At 51.2% G+C, this 18,247-nt stretch overlaps 1 protein-coding gene across 1 annotated transcript; it reads right to left on the bottom strand.

Moving 5' to 3' along the window:
• Positions 1–813: 813 nt before the first annotated feature.
• ABCG8 (ATP binding cassette subfamily G member 8) lies at positions 814–18,110 on the bottom strand. Its single transcript, XM_061211374.1, has 13 exons — positions 18,048–18,110; positions 13,543–13,644; positions 11,797–11,947; positions 8,221–8,459; positions 7,623–7,755; positions 7,263–7,532; positions 4,842–5,004; positions 4,670–4,753; positions 3,591–3,790; positions 3,088–3,164; positions 2,152–2,419; positions 1,037–1,164; positions 814–951 (listed from the first exon to the last, which is right to left on the bottom strand). The coding sequence occupies exons 1-13, from the start codon at positions 18,108–18,110 to the stop codon at positions 814–816; spliced, it is 2,016 nt and encodes a 671-aa protein (XP_061067357.1).
• Between the last annotated feature and the right edge of the window lie 137 nt (positions 18,111–18,247).

The raw sequence follows: 18,247 nt of genomic DNA, 5'->3' as shown, positions 1-18,247 counted from the left end.
CTTCATCTTCTGGAGCCTTCCTTGGCTTCCAAGCCTCACAGTGGCTCAGACTTGCCTTCTGCCCACTAACTCCTAAAGGCCTCGAAGGCCTTTCTGACCCCCCATGACTCCACCACATAGTAGCCCTGTGACCTTACTTAGCAAACAATTACTCTGTGCCTCTCTTTCTTCATCTATAAAACAGGATACTGTCCACCACAAAGGGTTGTTTTAACGGAGAAATTAATGATGTGATCCACATAAATAAAGTGTTTTGCCCTGAACCTGGTGTGGAGCAATTGCTCAGTAAATATTTAATTGTTGAGTTTGGCTTTTGGAGCCCATTACCTCACACAAAAAGAAGGGATGGCACCTCGCTGGTATGTTTTAGGTCCTTTTCTGTACTGAGAATGGCTTAACAGAGTTTGAGGACCCTGGAAGATGAGGCCAAATATTCCACTAACTATTATGTTGTTGTTTCCGCATAGCCTAACTACTCGATTCATATCTAATTTGCTCCTGTCTTGTATTAGTTGCCTATGCAAATACATATCAAAAGGAAATAAATTAGCGACATTGTAGGTTTCCCCAAGTACGGTTTTCACATTCCCAGTAATCGCAAGCTCTGGCCGGGGCTCAGAAATATCTTTCGACTGTCTTTATTCTACTGCCATCCTGTGGCCAGCCTGTGCCACTGCAGCACTGTGGACAGGATGTAGCTGAGCTTTGTGTTCTCACGGTCCTCCTTGTGCCTGGGAAGGAGCTCCTTGGGAGGGAGTGCAGCGGAAGGGCCTTCTCGAATCCCCCACCGGTGGGCAGGAGTCTGGGCATGAATCACCAGTCCTGACTTGACTTCTGTTTGATGAACTTTAAGGACATATAGTACAAGACCATGAAGCCACCACTGATGCCTATGACGAAGAGGTAGATGGTGTAGAGCGGGTATGAGCCCAGGCCCATGGCATTGAGGATCTGAGGACAGAGACATCAGTGAGCTCATTAAGAACATGCTCAGACGGCTGCCATCTCTTTAGCGTCCAAGGCCTTGGCTCCTTACCGTGTCTCCCGGGATAGGGATGGTGATGTTGCCAGCTGCCAGGTGATATGTGTGCCCACCAAACTGGATCTGCATCAGCCCTTCAAAACACCATCGGAGGAAGGACACCTTGGAAATCCACGCGGGCACTGGAGGCGGTGAGAGTCACATTACTCACACAGTCTAATCATCTGCTCCCTGGGAAGTGAGCCTGGAGAGTGGCCATGGTGGCTCTGACCCAAGGACAGCAAGTCCCCTGAGGGAGCAAGGAGGGGTGGGGGTGAGAACAAAAGGGTGAACGGGCAGAGAGGAAGCTCGGGACGTGGACTGGGGCAGAGGGACCTAGTGGCTGCAGGATCACACATGTTTGACCCGTAATAACCCCAGAGAGTAATTTCATCAGGTGTCCAGCATGTGCTCAGCTTCACATAGCTTACGGACTGGAGAGACTCAGCAGCCCCAAACCAGAGATTACTGAGTCTGTACCCTGACCCTGCGGAGGCATCATGGTTCAGGGAGGAGGAGGAAGGAACGAACCCTGACCGCACAGGACAGGAAAGGCCTGTGGATGGTAGGGAGTGGAGTTCCTATAGAGAAGGGATGCACAGGCTCCATCGTGTGAGCATGGAGTGTCTTGGGGGCTTCAGAAGAGCTGGGTGAGGCAGCAGGAAATGAGCAGCCCCAGGAGCACTCGAGGAAAGCAGTGGCTGGATTTGCACCTTAGGAAGCTCGCGCTGCATGGGTGAGGGTTGAGAGGGACATGGAGGAACCAGGGTCACAGATACCGGACTATCACAGTGGCCCAAGATCGGCTGATAGGGGCCAGGGTGGGGGGAATAAGGCAAGAGGACATTTCAGAAAGACACGGGAGGCAGAATTGACTTGACTCACTGGTGACATGGAGGGTGAGGGAGAGTCAAGGGTGGCCCCTGGGTGTCGGCCGGGCTGTATGAGAAGGTGCCATCTGCACCACGTCCCACTCCCCCTGCGTAGAGCCACTCCCTTGGCACCTGCTCCCAGAAGGGCCAGCTTTGAGTTGGACCTAAGGGATGAGCTCTCATCTCCAGGGGAAAGCAGGCTGATCCAGCCACAGAAGGCCTCAAAAAGCTTGACCAGGTGAGGGGAGCAGGCCTCACCTGTCCACAGGTTGTCCAAGCTTATCATGAAGCCCCCAGTGAGGTAGAAGGAGTTGTAGAGAGCGTTGCCGAAGAAGGAGGACATGTGGAAGGTGGGTAACAGGGCGGCGGTGGCCAGGGCCATGGTTCTGCAGCAGAAGACCACCAGCCACACCAGCAGGAAGTGCAGCAGGAAGGGCTCGGGGCCCGGGCGCAGGTTGGTCAGCCAGTAGGTAGGCATCCCATAGATGATGATATAGACACAGTGCTCGGGAAGCTCCCCTAGGATCTGCGAAGGACAGCCCTTGCGAGGATGTGGAGCCAATGCCTTCATCTGCTACTGTTCTTTAAATGTTCAAAAGCAGCAGCCCCCGGTGACACCAACCTTCCCTCCTGGTGGTTTGATTGGGGTTGCAGCACGGAGGGCTGGTGGGCGCGGGTGTGTGGGACTCTCAAGCATGAGCTCACTGCTGGCTTCCCCCGGCAGATGTCATGTGCTCCCTCTGGGGCAGTTCAGAGCTCCTAAGACCTGGTTTCAAGTCCCCACCCTGCCTGCCCAGACCTGGTAGCTGTGTGGCCTTGAGACAGCCACATAACCTCTCTGAGCCTCCGCTTCCTTGAAATGAGGACAGTCACACCTGCTTGACCCGCTTCCCAGGGACATGGTGAGACTGGAGAGGTGAAGTATGCTAGGTGTTTCCCACCTCTTCTTTGTTAGGTTTCTGATGACCAGAAAAACGTCATTTCTGGTCCATAGTCCTGGCCTTGTGGTAAATGTTTAAACAATATCAAGTCTCTGAAACTCCCCTGAGCAACGTGGCATTTGTAACCACAGATGATGCACGGCCCCACAGTTCAGCAAAACGCTTCCCTGTAACTTCTGTACAATGTGGAGCAGCTTTTTCTGCTCCTCCTCCCACCCAGGGTGGCCACTCACTCTCAGGCCTGACCAGTCACCTTGGCAAAGAAATATGGCTCCGCAGCGTACAGCCCATCTTCTAGTTCATAGTAAAGCAACGCCCTCTCCGAGTGACCTAGAAAGGGGAGAAAAGGAGACTGAAAAAGTGAAATTAATTTACAGTGTCTCTGTTTCTGAGTCTCTCTTAGTACAATTAAAAATAGTTTTATTGCCTCAATGTCATGTATTTTTTTTAAAAACAGGCAATTTTAGATCCTAATTTAGATGTTTGTAATTTTGTGAGTTCTGCATTGCTGTCAGTGTAACTCCTGCTAGGACAGGAATGCCTCAGACTCCTTGGTAATTTGTTCTCATTTGCATACTAATACTAATGTTCGAACTTGAAAAACAACCATAATCTTTTATTTCACAGTCACGGTGAAATTATTCAGCAAACCCGTCTTCTCCAGGAGCTCAGAGGAACTCTGGCCGGCCCTGGACCAGCTCATAGCATGGCCGATGCTGCTGCACGTGTGGGTCATGGAGAGCAGGCCACACTCACATTTGGCAATGACATCCAGGATCACGTTGAAAGGGACGAGAGCTCCGATCATGAACAAGAGGGCCACCGTGTCCATGAAGGAGAGCTTGACGGCTCCATGGCCATAGTAGAGGAACCCGATGATCAGGGACATCAAGCAGGCCTCTGCCCCGTGGATGAGGAGGGCTGGCAGGTCTCGGAAGTCGTTGGAAATCTGACGACTTAAAAAACAGAATAAAGATGTGCCAAGGGGACAATAGGCACCAGCACTGTGACCCTGGCAATGTCCTTGAATCTCTGTAAGGCTCATTTTTCTCCTCTGTACAATGGGGAGGGCAGTGCCCACCTCACAGTTACTGTGAGGTATCAAATGAGAAAATCGATGAACGCATCTGTCTCACAGTAGGTACTCAGTCAAGGATTGTGACTTTTATCACCAATGTATCGCCTTGCGATTTTATTTAAAGAAGTTATCCTGAGGAAATAACCAATCAAGAGTGTAAAGGTGTACGTACAAGCATGTTTATCATAGAGTTACTTGTAATAGCAAATGACTGAAGGTGATCTGACCATCAATATGGACTTAATGGGTAAATGAATTATGGCTAGATTTGGAAACCCTGAGGAAGACCTAACCAGATGAGAGGCAGAGGCGCTATTCTAAGTGGGGGGGGGAAAAAAAAGGTTATGGAACAACACGTATGAGCCCATTTATGTATTAAAATGGTTATGTGCATCATGGAAACATCTTAGACTCACACCAAACACTCAGGTCTGGTTTTCTCTGAGGGCTGGTGTATCAGGGAACCTTCCCTTTCCACTTGAGGGTCTCCTGTATCGACTGAATTTTTCATAGTGATTCTGGGTGATTTCCACGAGCATCTGGCTATCAAGGAAATTTTGATTTTGTTTAAAGAATCAAAGTAAGAGGAGTGCTCTGTAGCACATGGAGGGCTGGTGCTGGTTTTTTTCAAATGATTCTGCCTCTTCAAATTCAAATTCCTCCTTCAAATTCACTTTTGCTCCAAAGGGCTTAATATGATACAACAAAGACTTTTGGGGAGTGTGGGTGTGTGTGTGATGAAATGGCAGACAATTACCGGATCAGCGTGTCAAACTGCTGTAGGGGGCCAGGCAGCTTAGTGGGAGTCTGTAAGGGGTTGGTGTCCCTCGGGGAAGCCGGGCTGTCAGGAGACAGAGAGTGTTATGGGGGCTTGGGGGTGGCCACCTTTTGCAGGGCGCTCTCCACGCAGGGCCACCTGGCTGCCTTACCTCCGCACGTAAGTGCCCACACCCTGCTCCCTTGACTCCACTGTCCACAGAAAGTCATCAAAGCCACGTATTCTTTCTTGAAACAAGGCTGCAAGGGACTGAGCCTTCTCCCTGGTGGCCACTTCCTGCTCTTTGCTTCGCCTGTCGATGCTGGTCAAGTCCACTGTAAGCAAAGGGCGACCCAGGCCCCACGGGTGCTCACAGCCCATGATGCTGGTCAGCCCCCGGGGCCCCCGGGACATGCTCCCCACCCTCTGAGAGTGGACCATGAAGTGACAGTCAGAGCAGAGAGAGGCCGAGAGATGCCCAGGGCTGTCCCCGATGTCTACAGAGAGCCTTCCTCGGGAGAAGGGCCAGTGAACACTGGCACTGGTCCCACCAAGCAGGCTTATTATGGGGACATCCCCAGGACAGAGAAGGAGGCTTTGGGCCTTTGGAGCCCAAGGCCACAGCACAGTTATGCCCTGGCTCCAACTCCAGCCGTCCAAGAAGCTTGTGATGAGGACTCAGCCTCCCGGGTGTGCCTACCACGGGGAGAAGGCGGGCCGGCCACGGGGAGGCTGAGCAGTCTGGCTCCCGGCAGCTCTAGTTCTCAATGGGAATTAGTCCCTTTGGCTTCCCAAGCAGCCTGCCCAAAAGGGAAGAATGTTTTGGCTGGAGGGTGCCAGGGTCTGGCCAAATATTAAGTATAATTCTCACTGCCCCGGGAGAAGGGAGCCAGCACGACCAGCTGGAGAACAAGGCTGGGCCACACCACCTCCATGTCACCCCGCTGGCAGCACCTGGTAGCCCCAGACCACAGCCCTCCTCTCCCGGGGCCCCTGAAAGGCCAGAAGGGCACACCCGCCAGTCACAGCCAGGGCCTTCCTAGGCCTCTCCTCCCTCCATCCCTCCCTTGGGCAGGGGGTTCCTCTTAACCTCTCTGCTTCTTCCCTCCTCCCATTTTCATGACACATCTCAAGGCAGGATAACGTCTCGGAGAGGCCTTGTAAACCATGAAAGGTCCCTTCAGTGTGCGGGGCCCTAGCTTCAAACGCCAGATTCTCTGCCAGACCGTGCGGCCCGGATCCGTGAGGGCCATCTGCCCCAGGGTTTGTGGGCAAGAGCTCCCCCCGCCACCAAAAAATGATAATAATATAAAATTAAGAAAAAGAAAAAAATTTTTTTTTCAGATCTGGCCACCTGACTTCTGGCAACTTCTCTCTAGGGTTACAGCATATTGTTCCCAATGGCCAGGCTGGCAGGTGCCCTCTACCCCCTTATCTGGGGATGACCGGCCAGAGGATGACACACTGGCAGGGAGCCAAGCTGGCACGTGGGCACAGGGAGGGAGGGTGACCTCTAGGTGAGCTCACACAGTGGCAGTGAGTGCAGAGGGCTAGGGCTGGTGGGCCAGAGAGAGTGGCCTGTCCTCCTAGGGGAGGGTTGGAGGGTAGATGCTGGGAGGAAGGCGTGGGCAGCAGGGCCTGGAGTCTGGGAGGGGCTGGTCTGGGAGGTGGGAGGCCCAGTTCTGCCACCTGACTATAAGGACTTCAGTTTTCTCATCTATAAGGATGAAGATGACCGTGGCCTGGCAGGGCTGTGAGGGTCAAAGGGACACCCTCTGGTGCTTGGCACCTGTGGGCACAGTGTCTGCCCTGAAGGAGCTGGTCCTTGTCATCATGTTTACTGGGGAGGCCCTTGCTACGCCAGGCCATCCTGGGAGGAAGGCTGGGCTCCAGGTGACCTATGTTTGGGACAAGCCACAGCTGCTGCTTCCCCAGCCCTGGTACAACCACGCAGCTTGTCCGGCAGCCATAGCATTCCTCAGCACTCAGGATCCAGGCACCTGCTTTCAGGGTGGGCACCTGGAAAGGCAACTGTCCCCACAAGAATTGAGGGCCATATGCTGAGGCCTCAGGACCCCAAGCAGAAAGGCATCTCTGGTGCTGACCGCAATTTTCATATCTAGCGATTCATTGGCCAAGACCACCAAAAATCCCTGAGCTGGCCTGGGCCCTGGGTCCCCCTCCACCACCCAGAGCCTCTGGGCTCCCTGCCTTTGTGGGGGAACCAGAGCACGGCTTTAAGATTTCCTGGTGGCTTCCGACCTCAAATATCCTGTTTCCCTACAGAATCTGAATAAAGACCACAGTTCTAGAAACTGATCCAAACTCTCTTGGATTATATCTCCTCTGGTTTGGAGCTCTCAGAAGGTTCTTATCTGTCATGCACACAAGGGTGGCTATGTCAGAAGCTGCTTTCTTCAGGCCCCCATTCCTAGCATTTGATGCTTGGCAAACTGAAGCCTGTAATACACCCCATCTGCCCCCCTGTCTCCATCCTCGGTCCTGTTCTCCTGAAGCTTCTGAGAGTTTCTCTCCTGGCGGGGTTCGGGGTGTAGGGGAGCCCTGTTCCTTGCCTCTGGCCTGGCTGGCTCACCATAGTAGTCGGCAGGGTTGCTGTAGCGGGGACAGGGGTGGCCGGCTGCCGTGAAATACTGGACCATGTGCTGGGCTGCCCCCAAGTAGATGGTGGTGCCAGACGTCATCAGGAGGACCAAATCAAACAGCCTGAAGATATCGGAGCGAGGCTGGTGGATGGAGATGAGCACCAGCCTGTTGCCTTTGGCCAGCCTGGACAGGGTTTTCACCAGGTTGTGGGCCGTGAAGCTGTCGAGCCCAGAGGTGGGTTCATCCAGGATGAGGATTCCTTCCCAACAAAGAGAAGCCTGGTTAAGGGGCAGGGTTCCGGCTGGACCGGATTAAGCCAGGCGGGCGGTGCAGGCCCCTCCGGCCTCACCTGGGTTCCACAGCAGCTGCACTGCGATGCTGACTCTGCGCCGCTCGCCCCCGGACACGCCCCGCACGTAGGTGTTGCCCATGCGCGTGTTGGCGCATTGCCGCAGACGCAGCTCCGCGATCACGTCGTCCACCTGGGAGGCAGGGGCCTGCGGGTTTAGGAGGGCTGCGCCGGCCTGCTCGCGGCCAGGCCTGTGGTGACCCACAGTGGAAAGACGCCTGGGTTTACGGCGCCAGCCTTCATTTCCCTGATGCAACGTTTGTTCCCTGATTCTTTCCACACATCCAGAGCAGCTCCCACGTGCCGAGCACGGCACCATTTACTGGGAACGTGGCCATGCCCTGGCTTTCTGCCCGCACGGAGAACCGGAAAACAAGTAAGCGAATATTCATCACACATTTGGGGCTAAGATGGGACTTTAAAGGAAAACGGGGGATGGAGGGGCAGGGCTGAGCACACTGTAGACGTTTTCGGATGGACAGATGGTGAGCTGGGTTGCTCAGACTTGACCTGTGGCTGGACCCTGAGGCAGGGAGTGAGGGACGGGGAGGGGAAGGGTGTTATGGCTCCTTGGGGGTCACTGGGGTCTGTTAGTTACCCTTTTGTCGCGCTGGGCCTGGGAGAAGTCTCTGGGCAGGCGCAGCTGGGCAACAAAAGCCAGGGTCTCGCGGACGGTCAGGTTGGGGAGCAGCTGGTCGTGCTGGCGCACGTGGGCCACGCACTTCCTGACCAGCTGGGGCGTACTGCGCTGCCCGTTGATCCAGATTTGGCCTGACTTAATCTTGCCGCCGTGGCCTCGCCCGGTGATCACATCCAGCAAAGAGGCTCTCCCACAGCCTGAGAAGCCACCAGAAGTATCCCTGAGAGCGGAGCTTCTGCGGGGGCCAGCCTGGAAGCCACTGCTGCCCGTGCACTCTCCAGCCACCCCAGACCGCTCTGTCCTTGCAGATGTAACCAGCCCTTAGGGAAGGTGGCACAGCTCTCAGACCTGCCTGGGGCAGCCAACTTGAGCATCCTGGGGAGTGCGGGGTGTTCAGGCCAGGTCGGCCTGTGGCTGCGTGACAGAAGAAGGCTAGAGTCCTAGTTGCCGCATGACTGCCTATGCCTGGAGCGATGCCCACCCCCAGTCCTCCAAGCAAGGCTGGTGTTAATTGCACTGTGAAGCTTAACTATTTTTGCCTGGCAAACATGCCAGCAACATTTCATCATTCAAACATCATTTGGCTCAGAAGCTGGCATTGTGGGAAGAACTAATTTTGGAGAATTAATAGGGTGTCTTTTAAAAATGCAAAACTGGAACCTATTTTCAGAAAGGGAGAAAAATAGAGAAGTAATAAATGTGGAAATGATTTTAAAACTACAGTACAGTGTACATATGGGTTCTGAATTTCTCTACACCCTCTGCACTCTTATTTTTCTCAGTAGTACCTTCCACTCTTAAAAAAAAAAAAGGATCCATGACACGCAAATTAACACCATCCACTTCCGAATGACATGATTGATTGCTATCAATTTGGGGAAGTAAGTGTCAGATTGGATCAGGTTCCATGAGATTCCATGAGACTCTTTCTTTGGCAGCCATTTGAACTGTAAATGCAAATAGGGTTCAGGCTCTGAGAAGGCCTTCTTGCAAAGGTGCTGGGAATAGCTCAGTCCAATTCCCCCAGGTGGGGTTTTGGTTTCCTTATTGCAAACTCCTTTTGGAGGGCCAATTTTTCAAGTAGTTTTAAACAGGGAAAACTCCAATACACAGTGTAGCAGCGCTTCCTTGCCACATGTCCAGGCCTTCTGCAGGCAGCCCCCTGCCCCCAGTGCAATAAACAGAGTTCCAGAGGCCTCCCCGGTGATCCTGCTGCTTACCCACCGGAGGTTCTCAGGGTGGAAGGGGACCTGTACACTGCCTCCTAGGTGTACCTCATTCAAGGTATCTGAGAACTTAGGTGGCACAAAATAGCCAGGAAAGAAACCAGAGGGGAGGGCTCTGGCCCTGCTCCCGGCTCAGCCTTGGACATCATAGGATCCAGGCTCTGGGAGCGCAGGGGACTTTGCTAACATTTATAGGGACTTAGGATTCCCAGTCAGGGAGCAGGACAACTACATTTCCTAAACAAAACCGTGGGAGGTGTGGGCAGCCTTTCCAGGGGAGGTTGCCAAGTATATTTGGGGAAATCCTCCGCGAACCAGGAGAAAACACCCACAGGCATGCAAGACCCTTATAAAATGGCTGGAATCTCCAAATCAGTAAATTCATTCATTGGAAAACGCCTTTGGCACTACTGCTGATTCTGTAGAAGAAGCTAAAATGCCTGGGGGGCTGTTTTAATTAATTTCATTTTACTATTATAATTTTGGTGAGTGGAATATAGATCACAGGTGGTATAATTGGTAAACCTTTCTAAGAAATCATCTAAATAATTTCAGCCAAGTAAACCTGCAGCTAAGCAACACTGAGCCTAGAGTCGAAAGTTCTGGAGACGCTCATTGTGATTCCTGCTTGGCCTCTCCCGACTTCCCTTTTCTTCAACTGCAGATCAGGGATGCTAACAGCTGCAGGGCTGTGTGTGGCCAGGATTAACAGTGATGACTCTCAGCTTTGTGGAAGTGCCTAGAAAGGCCCACGTGTCCGCTCGACTCTCAGTTCATGAGAAAAAGTAGGTGTAACCAGAAAAGCCACCAGGTGTTACAGACAAAAACAAAATTGGCCTGTGAAGTTTCCACATTTTTCTTGTTTAGATCCGAATTGCAGGGGCAGGACCAGAAGTTGGCGGGACTTGATTTGTCGGAGTTGTTTCAGTTACAAAGTGCATTTGTACACATCGTCGCAATTGAATTTCGGTTAGACAATAAACAGAACTTCCCCATCAGAAGACTAAAGACTAAAATGTTCAAAAAGTTGAGTAATCTCTACTTCTGGAAATTATTAATTGAAAGGTATAAAGTGCTCCCCCTAACACTGTGTAAGGGAGAAATGCCTTGATCTGTGTTTAAAAAGAAAGAAAGAAAGAAACAGCAAACCCCAAATGGAGTCACTTGTCCTAAGCCCCACACCACCGGACTGAGACTTAATACCTAACTTAATTACAGTTTCAATCTCTCCCGGGAGTGGAATCTTTAACCAGCCCATCTGACATTACCTGGTCAGCACTGATAGACCCCAACTGTCCCCCAAAGGAAGGTGACCTTGCCTAAAACAATCAGCCCTTTGCTAGAATAACTTCCTTGTCCTACCTCCTTCTGCCTATGAAAGTCTTTCATTTTGTACAGCTCTCCAGTGCTACTTTCTGTCTGCCAGATGGTTTGCTGCCCAATTCATGACTCGTTGAATAAAGTCAATAAGATCTTTAAAATTCAATCAGTTGAATTTGTTTCATCATCTGAGAACCAGGAGACCAGAGTTCTAGTTCTTGCTCCGCGTTAAATGTATGTCCTTAGACATCATTCCTCTTTTCTAAACTTTGGTCTTCTCATCTGTCAGATGAAGGGGGAGTGGTATGGGGCAGGAAGATACTCTAGCAATATTGAGAACTAGGTAATTTGAAAACCCTCCTCTAAAGATGCTTCCAGGCTGGTCAGGAGAAAGAAAGGTAGAATACAGTGGAAGGGAATGAACTCTGTTCTCCAAGCCCCCTTCCAGTTCTGGCATTCTACACTTTTAAGTTTGGCCTGCAGAAGTGACTTTTTGAAGCACTCCAAAAATCTGGATCTTTGCAGATGGTAGGAGGTTGAGCTAAGACTTGGGGTATCTGAGAAGTGAATTGCGGCAGGGGGTGTGCCTACCCACTGTTTGACCAAAACAGGAAGCTGATTCAGGGGGAGCAATCAATGAGTGCTTCCTGTGGTGGAGGAGTCCCCTGGAAAGAACATTCAATTCCAAAGCTGCATGATGCTCTTGGAAAGGCCTTACCTTGATATTAATGAAGGACCAAAACTCTGGCTGTAGCTGTAAGAGGCCCACTCATGATTCATAAGGGCAGTGACTGCCTGAGAGCTAGTAAATGGAGGAGCTGAGATTTGAACCCAGCTGTCAGACACAGAACTTGTGCTCTTATCATTCTGCTATATTATTCTACTGGTCAGCAAAGGGTTCTGTGAAGAGCATCTGTTTGTTTGAGGGACCACTCTGCATCCCAGGAGAGAGAGAACCCATTGCCCCGCTCTTTGCCCTTATTGGTACCTGAGCTCCCTATGACGGCCAGCATCTGTCCACTCCTCACTTTGAAGCTCAGATTCTGAATGCCCAGCTCACAAGAGTCCTTGTGAGATGTCCAGGGCATCCTGAAGTGAGACAGCTGCTTAAACCAAGGCACCTGGGAGGCTATGTCCGCCTGTGGGGAGACATGAAAAGGTTCCTCAGAGAGCTTCACTTCTGTTCAGCGCCCTCCAGGAGACATCCTCCTGCTGATACACAACAGGCCTGAGGGTTCCCCCACTCAGGTTCTATCAAACATGGAGGTGGACCCCACCATGCTGAGAACCTGAAGCTGCCATTTCCAAGTCTGAAGAGAAGACTTGGGAAGCATGTGTAATAGCAGAACAGAAATAAATACACAACATGGAGGGACTTCCTTGGTGGCCCAGTGGTTAAGAATCCGCCTGCCAATGCAGGGGACATGGGTTCGATCCCTGGTCTGGGAAGATCCCACATGCAGCGGAGCAGCGAAGCCCGTGAGCCACAACTACAGAGCCTGCGCTCTAGAGCCCACAAGCCACAACTACTGAACCCCACATGCCTAGAGCCCATGCGCTGCAACAAGAAAAGCCACTGCAATGAGAAGCCTGCGCACCACAACAAAGAGTAGCCCCTGCTCGCCGCAACTAGAGAAAGCCCGCACGCAGCAACAAAGACCCAATGCAGCCTAAAAAAAAAAAAAAAAAAATACACAACATAAAAAAATTAAAAAAAACACAACGTGGAGCAAAACAATGTTTTTATTTAATAGTAATTTACTAATAACTTACCGAGCATTTACTGTGTGCAAGGCATTGTATTCATCTGCTTATTATATCCATTATTCAGTCCTCATTGCAAACCTACTATAACATATGTACTGTTATAATCCCTGTTTACAGATGAGGCTCAGAGCAGTGAAGTAGCTTGCTCAAGTTCACACAGCTAGTAAGTGGCAGAGCAGAGAAAGGTTATGGTGTGGCTTGTCAGCTTGTTCTAACTCACTTCCCCAGGAAGCCAGACTTGGGCCTCTGAGGTTTACCATCCCAGGTCTCAGCATGTTCTGCCTGGGCCACCTGGTATCTGGCCCTGGGGAGGTGTGGGAAATAGGGATCTTTGAATCTGACCAGGAGATTCCTGAGAGCCTCTGAAAGGGCAGCAGTCCTTGCACTCTGATATTTTATTAGCTCCAGGGAAGTACATTTTACCAAAAAAAAAAAAAAAAAAAAATATATATATATATATATATATATATATATATATATGTATATAAAACTGATGAGATCTGAATAAAGTCTGTAGTTTGGTTAATAGTATTATATCATGGTTAATTTTTTAGTTTTGATCACTGTGCTATGGGTAAGCAAGATGTTAAAATTAGGGGAGGGTGGGCAAAGTGTATATGGGAACTCTGCACTATTTTTGCAACTTTTTCAAAAGTCTAAAATTATTTCAAAATATAAAGTTAAAAATGAGTTTTAGAGATTTTTTTCCCACGGGTTCACATGGTTGGCTTTATGTTTTAACAAAGGTCTCATTCTCTTTTTCATGCCTGTCAACCTCCAGCTCCAATATGTGTAGTTGAGGGAAATCTCCGTGGTGCTTGCACCCAAAATGTGAGTTGTCACTGTGGCCTGGACTCTGTCCTTAGGGGCAGAAGGCCCCCAGATGGGTTCACCCTTCCCTTCCACTTGGGGAATTGTTTGGCCCTCCCTGCCTGCTCCTCCCACCTGCACTCAGGTGTGCCTCTACCTGGTAGCTGAGATCTCGGACCTCCAAGGTATTGGACTGGCCACTGTAGGTGAAGTACAGGCTGTTGTCACTTTCAGAGGAGAACACGCTGTCCTGGAGGCCCTGCCGGGAGACATGACAGGTGAGGGGCTCCTTCAGAAGGAGGAGGACATAGGAGAAAACAGAGAGAGGAGACCCAGAGAGGTGAGAGCAGGAGCTAGCGTGGGTGAGATCCCGAGTGGACAAGAGATGGATTTGCAGGAGGAGCCCAAGGGCTCTGAGAAGACAGGAGCATCCGTGGGGGCAGGGCTCCTCTTCCCTGCAGAGAGAGCTTTGGGGCTTCCCTCCAGCACGGCTTCTGGCCCCAGAGAAACTCAACCACAGGCTGCTGGAACCTGAATGCAGGTCTCTCGTGGAAAAGACCCAGACCCTGGACTGGAGAGAGCTTTGTGAGCCTCCGTGCTCAGGGAAGACCTGAGCTGGGGGCTGGCCTTTAACTTTCTCTTCTCTGCATCTGGCTTAGTATCTCCTGATGCCAAACAGACTTTCCATACCCAGCATGTGAGAGGAAGACAGCTGTCAACAAGCTAGTGCTCAGTACTTGTGAAGACACTACCATTAGAAAAGTTGCATCTTATCTTGGTAAGGATTTTTCACAACAAAGCTCTTCAAAATGCTGTTGGGAGATTTTAGAGGAAGTCCCTGTCATCACCATTGTTGTCATCATCATCCTCACCACCATCTTGTTGCTGTTTTTGGAGTGCTGCTTTATTTGAATGTACATCAAACAAATCAATGTTTCATGGTATCAGCTGATAACGTCGAATGATATTAACCACCTGCAGATCTGAATTCCTTCTGTTCTATCAATTCAATCATTTACATCACTGAGGCCCAAGCAAGGAAGAACCTGCGTCATAAGATTTCTGTTATTTTTATTTTTTAACATATTCAATTTTTCTTCCATTGCAGTAGTGCAGGGGAAAGTACGCATTCATTAATAAGTTCCTGTTGATAACAAGTTCCTGTTGATTCCGATCTTCCCTCAGAGCTGCCATTCCCCCACTGATGTGTTCCTTCAATCAGTCAATCAAGCATCCAACAAATACTTATGGGGGCCCACATCATGCTTTAGTCTTGGAGTTTGGGGTGTGACTGTGAAAAGGACAGTCTTTGAGAAGCTTAGATTTCAGTGGATGAGACAGGTGATGAGGATGGAGCAAGACAGGCCAGACGTAGAGGCGGGCTGACCTTGAGCACCCGATCAGGCTATATTTTCACTGTCTCCACAGCGTCCATGTGTGCTTTATGTGAAAACAACATGGCTTGTGGCTTCTGTGAAAATAACATCCAGCAGTCTTTGTCAAAGCATCCCTGCAATGTTGGAGGTAAAAGGTCCTTAAAAAGGACATTGAGACCAATGGAAGTGGGGGGAAGTAAATACGGGGGACAGTCTGCTGCAGGCTCACTGTGAGTAGCCCCCAGAGTTCTGGGAGAGTGTGGAAACAGCAGACCATAGCTACTTACCTTGTTTAATGTTTAAACTAGTACAGTAAAGATCCTATATTATATAGAAAAACATAGGAAAGATCAACAGCTAAGTCAGCAGAAGGACTGTCTTTGGGGTATAGGAAGGGTTACAAGAGGGAAGGGTCCATGGTGGGTAGGGGGAGTGGATGGGCTTCAAAGCTATTGGTAATTTGTGATGGGTATGGGAGTTCACCATTCTTTAAACTGCTTTGTCTGAAATATTTCAAAATATGTTTTCAAGTTGAGAGAGTGTGTCTGTGAGGACAAGTCCAGAGTTCCACTCTCACCTCCACCCCCAGCTGCAGGAGCCGGAGGTGGAGGTGGAGGAGGCGAGAGGGTCACGCCCTCAGAGATGGAGAATGAAGCTGGTGGGGAGGTCATGGGCAGTTCTGGATTCTGGCGGTCAGCCCTGCAGCCCTGCCCCTCAGTCACCACCTCCACAACCAGCATTCCCACTGCCTAGTTTTCCTCTTGTATTTGGTTAAACCATCAGAAAGTCTGTCCATTGCTGAGAGACTCATTTGGGCTAACATGCATCCTGCTTGTTTGTTCTTAAAAGGTAAATATCTGCAGGAGGAACACTAGTCAATTGTATAAGGTGTGAGTTAGCTCAGAATTTGCTTCTGCAACAAACACCTGGGCCAGAATCTCCCCAGGTTAGATTTGGAGGTGGAGGTGCTGCTGAGAAAGGAGGGCTGGACGATATGTGGCGGTGACCTTAAGCCTAGAGGCTTCCGCTCTCCAGGCGGGAGCTTGGAGAAGGTGGAGGGTGCTGGGGCCCTGGGGAAAGAGGTGTCAGATGGGAAGACAGATAAAAGGAAGGAGAGAGGTGCATGCTCCCTGCTCCTCGGCTTCTCCAACCCCCCTTCACCCTGGGCTAAGTCGGCAGGCGCAGGCCAGCCAGGGGCCCCAGCCACCATCAAGGGCCTGTGCCATCCAGAGCTGCGTAGACCGCTCAACTTTCAGAAGAAGAGAATTCGTGGCTAGGCTGGGGACCACCTCTGTTCCATTTTGAAATATTTTCCTTGGCTCCCAGGAAGGATTTGTAAGAGCCTTCCTGAGGTTTTGACAAACTCTCTGTATTTTTCGAATGCTTAAATATCTATTCGGCTGACATCTTAATCAGTATGACTGTCAGAACATCACTTGAATTTCTGACAGGTGACACCCAAAAAAGCAAAAGCAGGTTTATTTGTAGGTAACCAGCTCGGCTGCTGCTGGGCTACATTGTAATTTCTCCTTGTATTAACTTCTGATCAAATTCCTGAGTCAGAAGCATAGAGGAGAAGGAAACTCAGGGAGCGCAGAACCCAAGTTCCTTGCTCTAAGATGAGGAGCCCCGTGCCCTGGAGAAGCAGTGTCATGCTGAGGACTCCACACTGAGGCCTGGGTCCCTCTTGTCCTCCTCTGGCCAGGCTTTTGCCCACACACTGAGGAGCCTGTGGGCCGAGGGCACCTGCCACTCTGCGTACCCACGACCCCAGAATGCCCTGTGCAGGTGGCCACAAGCCCGCTCCCAGGGCTGCATGAACTTCGTCCCAGGCCTATCCTCCTGGGCATCCCAGGCCAGAGGGGCATTTGTTTGCAGAGGGTATGGATGGAATGTGGGTGGGCAGGATGGGGCGACCACGTAAGGGTGTGTGTGGTCCTGTGTGGCGTTGGGTGTGGGCAGATAAGGGAGACAGGCTGTGGCTTGGGCTGGAAGCCACAAATCCTAGAAGTTTTCAACTTACACCTGGCCTTCCACGTTGTGAAGAAGGTATGTCAAGCTAAGGGGATAAAAACTATTTTATTTAATAGCTTTTAACTTGACTGATAACTTTTAAATATCTCGACATAGTGTACATAGCCCTCAGCCTCTTGTTCCAGGCTCCATAAATGTTAGGGGTAAACTGTCGCTTGGCACCTTGAATAACGGGAGTGGAGAAAAGGCAATTGGAAATGGCAGGGCCTGCACACATTCCTGGATGTCAGATTCGGGCAGTTTTTGCATCCCAAGCGGTGGTGGCTGAATTGTCAGACCTTCTAGAAAGTGTCCCCGAAGCCATGGGGGACTTTGTCTCCTGTTCAGGCTGTGAGCAAGCACTGCAGTCACGGCTCCTAGGAGTCCTTTCCCGGCAGCGGTTGGCCCCATGGGGTGGTCCCAGAGCACAGCTGGTCACCTGCTGTGGCTGCAGAGCTGGCTGGGAGCGGTGGGTTCCTGGGCCCTGGCTGAAGTCAGGTCCTAGTCACTCAAGGCCAGTCCAGGTAGCCTGTGGCCCTTCCTGTGGTGTGGAGCCCTCAGCCCTTCATGTCTTTCTGTCTCCACCCCTCAGCCCACTCACAGCCAGAGAAGACAGAAGGGACAGTGGCATGAGGCGGGGGTGGGGGGTGGGCATCTGCTTCCTTTCTGTCTTCCAATTTCACTTCTTGCTTCAAACCCCACCCACAGCCTGATTTCAGTCAAAGGCCATTTTTCAGGCAAACATTTCTCATGTAAAATGAGGGCAGAGACCCTGTACCTCTTGGCCCCCTCGTGTCGTGTATTCCTTCCAGCTCTCTCCAGGATCTTACGACCGCCTGCTGTATTTGGAGCATAAATTCTGATGTTCCCACAGAGTCCTCTGCCATCGTGTCTCATCAGTTTGCTGCCACTGAGGCTCTGAGCTTGACAGCCACACGGACAGAGGAGACACTGCAATGTCCCCGGGAGGTGTGAGCGCCTTTCCGTGATGGAGCCTCATTTGGAAAGAAGCCAGATCAGCTCAGGTCGCAAACAAGGACATCATTTCCCTGTAGGAGCACGTCTTAGGAAGTGACCTCAGAGGCCCCCCACCACCCCCTGGCCCCTGAGTCCGCTCCTCTCAGCCCTTTGATGCCCAGGAAGTGGCGTCCTGCTATCACGTCCTCACTCTCCTTGTGGTCCTGCTGGTGAGTTAGGACCGCAAGTTCCTGAGGGAGAGAAAGGTCCAATGCGCCCCCTCCCTCCAGCACTGTGGTGACTGCCCATCACTCACCGAGTCATCCTGGGGAGCAGCCCTGTCCCCCAGCCCTGTCTCCTGTGGGGCCTCCTCAGCCATGGGGCCCAGTGGCGTCTGCGCCCGTCCCTGCAGCTTCCTTTGGACTTCACCACTGCCGGCCAGGGCCAACGTTCTCTGTCTCCCAGAGCCAGGCAACATCTGGTCTGGCTCCCAGCATTCCTCTCTGGCAAGCCCTC

Source organism: Eubalaena glacialis, chromosome 14 (genome assembly GCF_028564815.1).
Source record: "Eubalaena glacialis isolate mEubGla1 chromosome 14, mEubGla1.1.hap2.+ XY, whole genome shotgun sequence".
NCBI classification, from domain to species: Eukaryota; Metazoa; Chordata; class Mammalia; order Artiodactyla; family Balaenidae; genus Eubalaena; species Eubalaena glacialis.
Note: the sequence above shows the minus strand (reverse complement) of the source record. Positions and strands in the feature narration are given on the sequence as shown.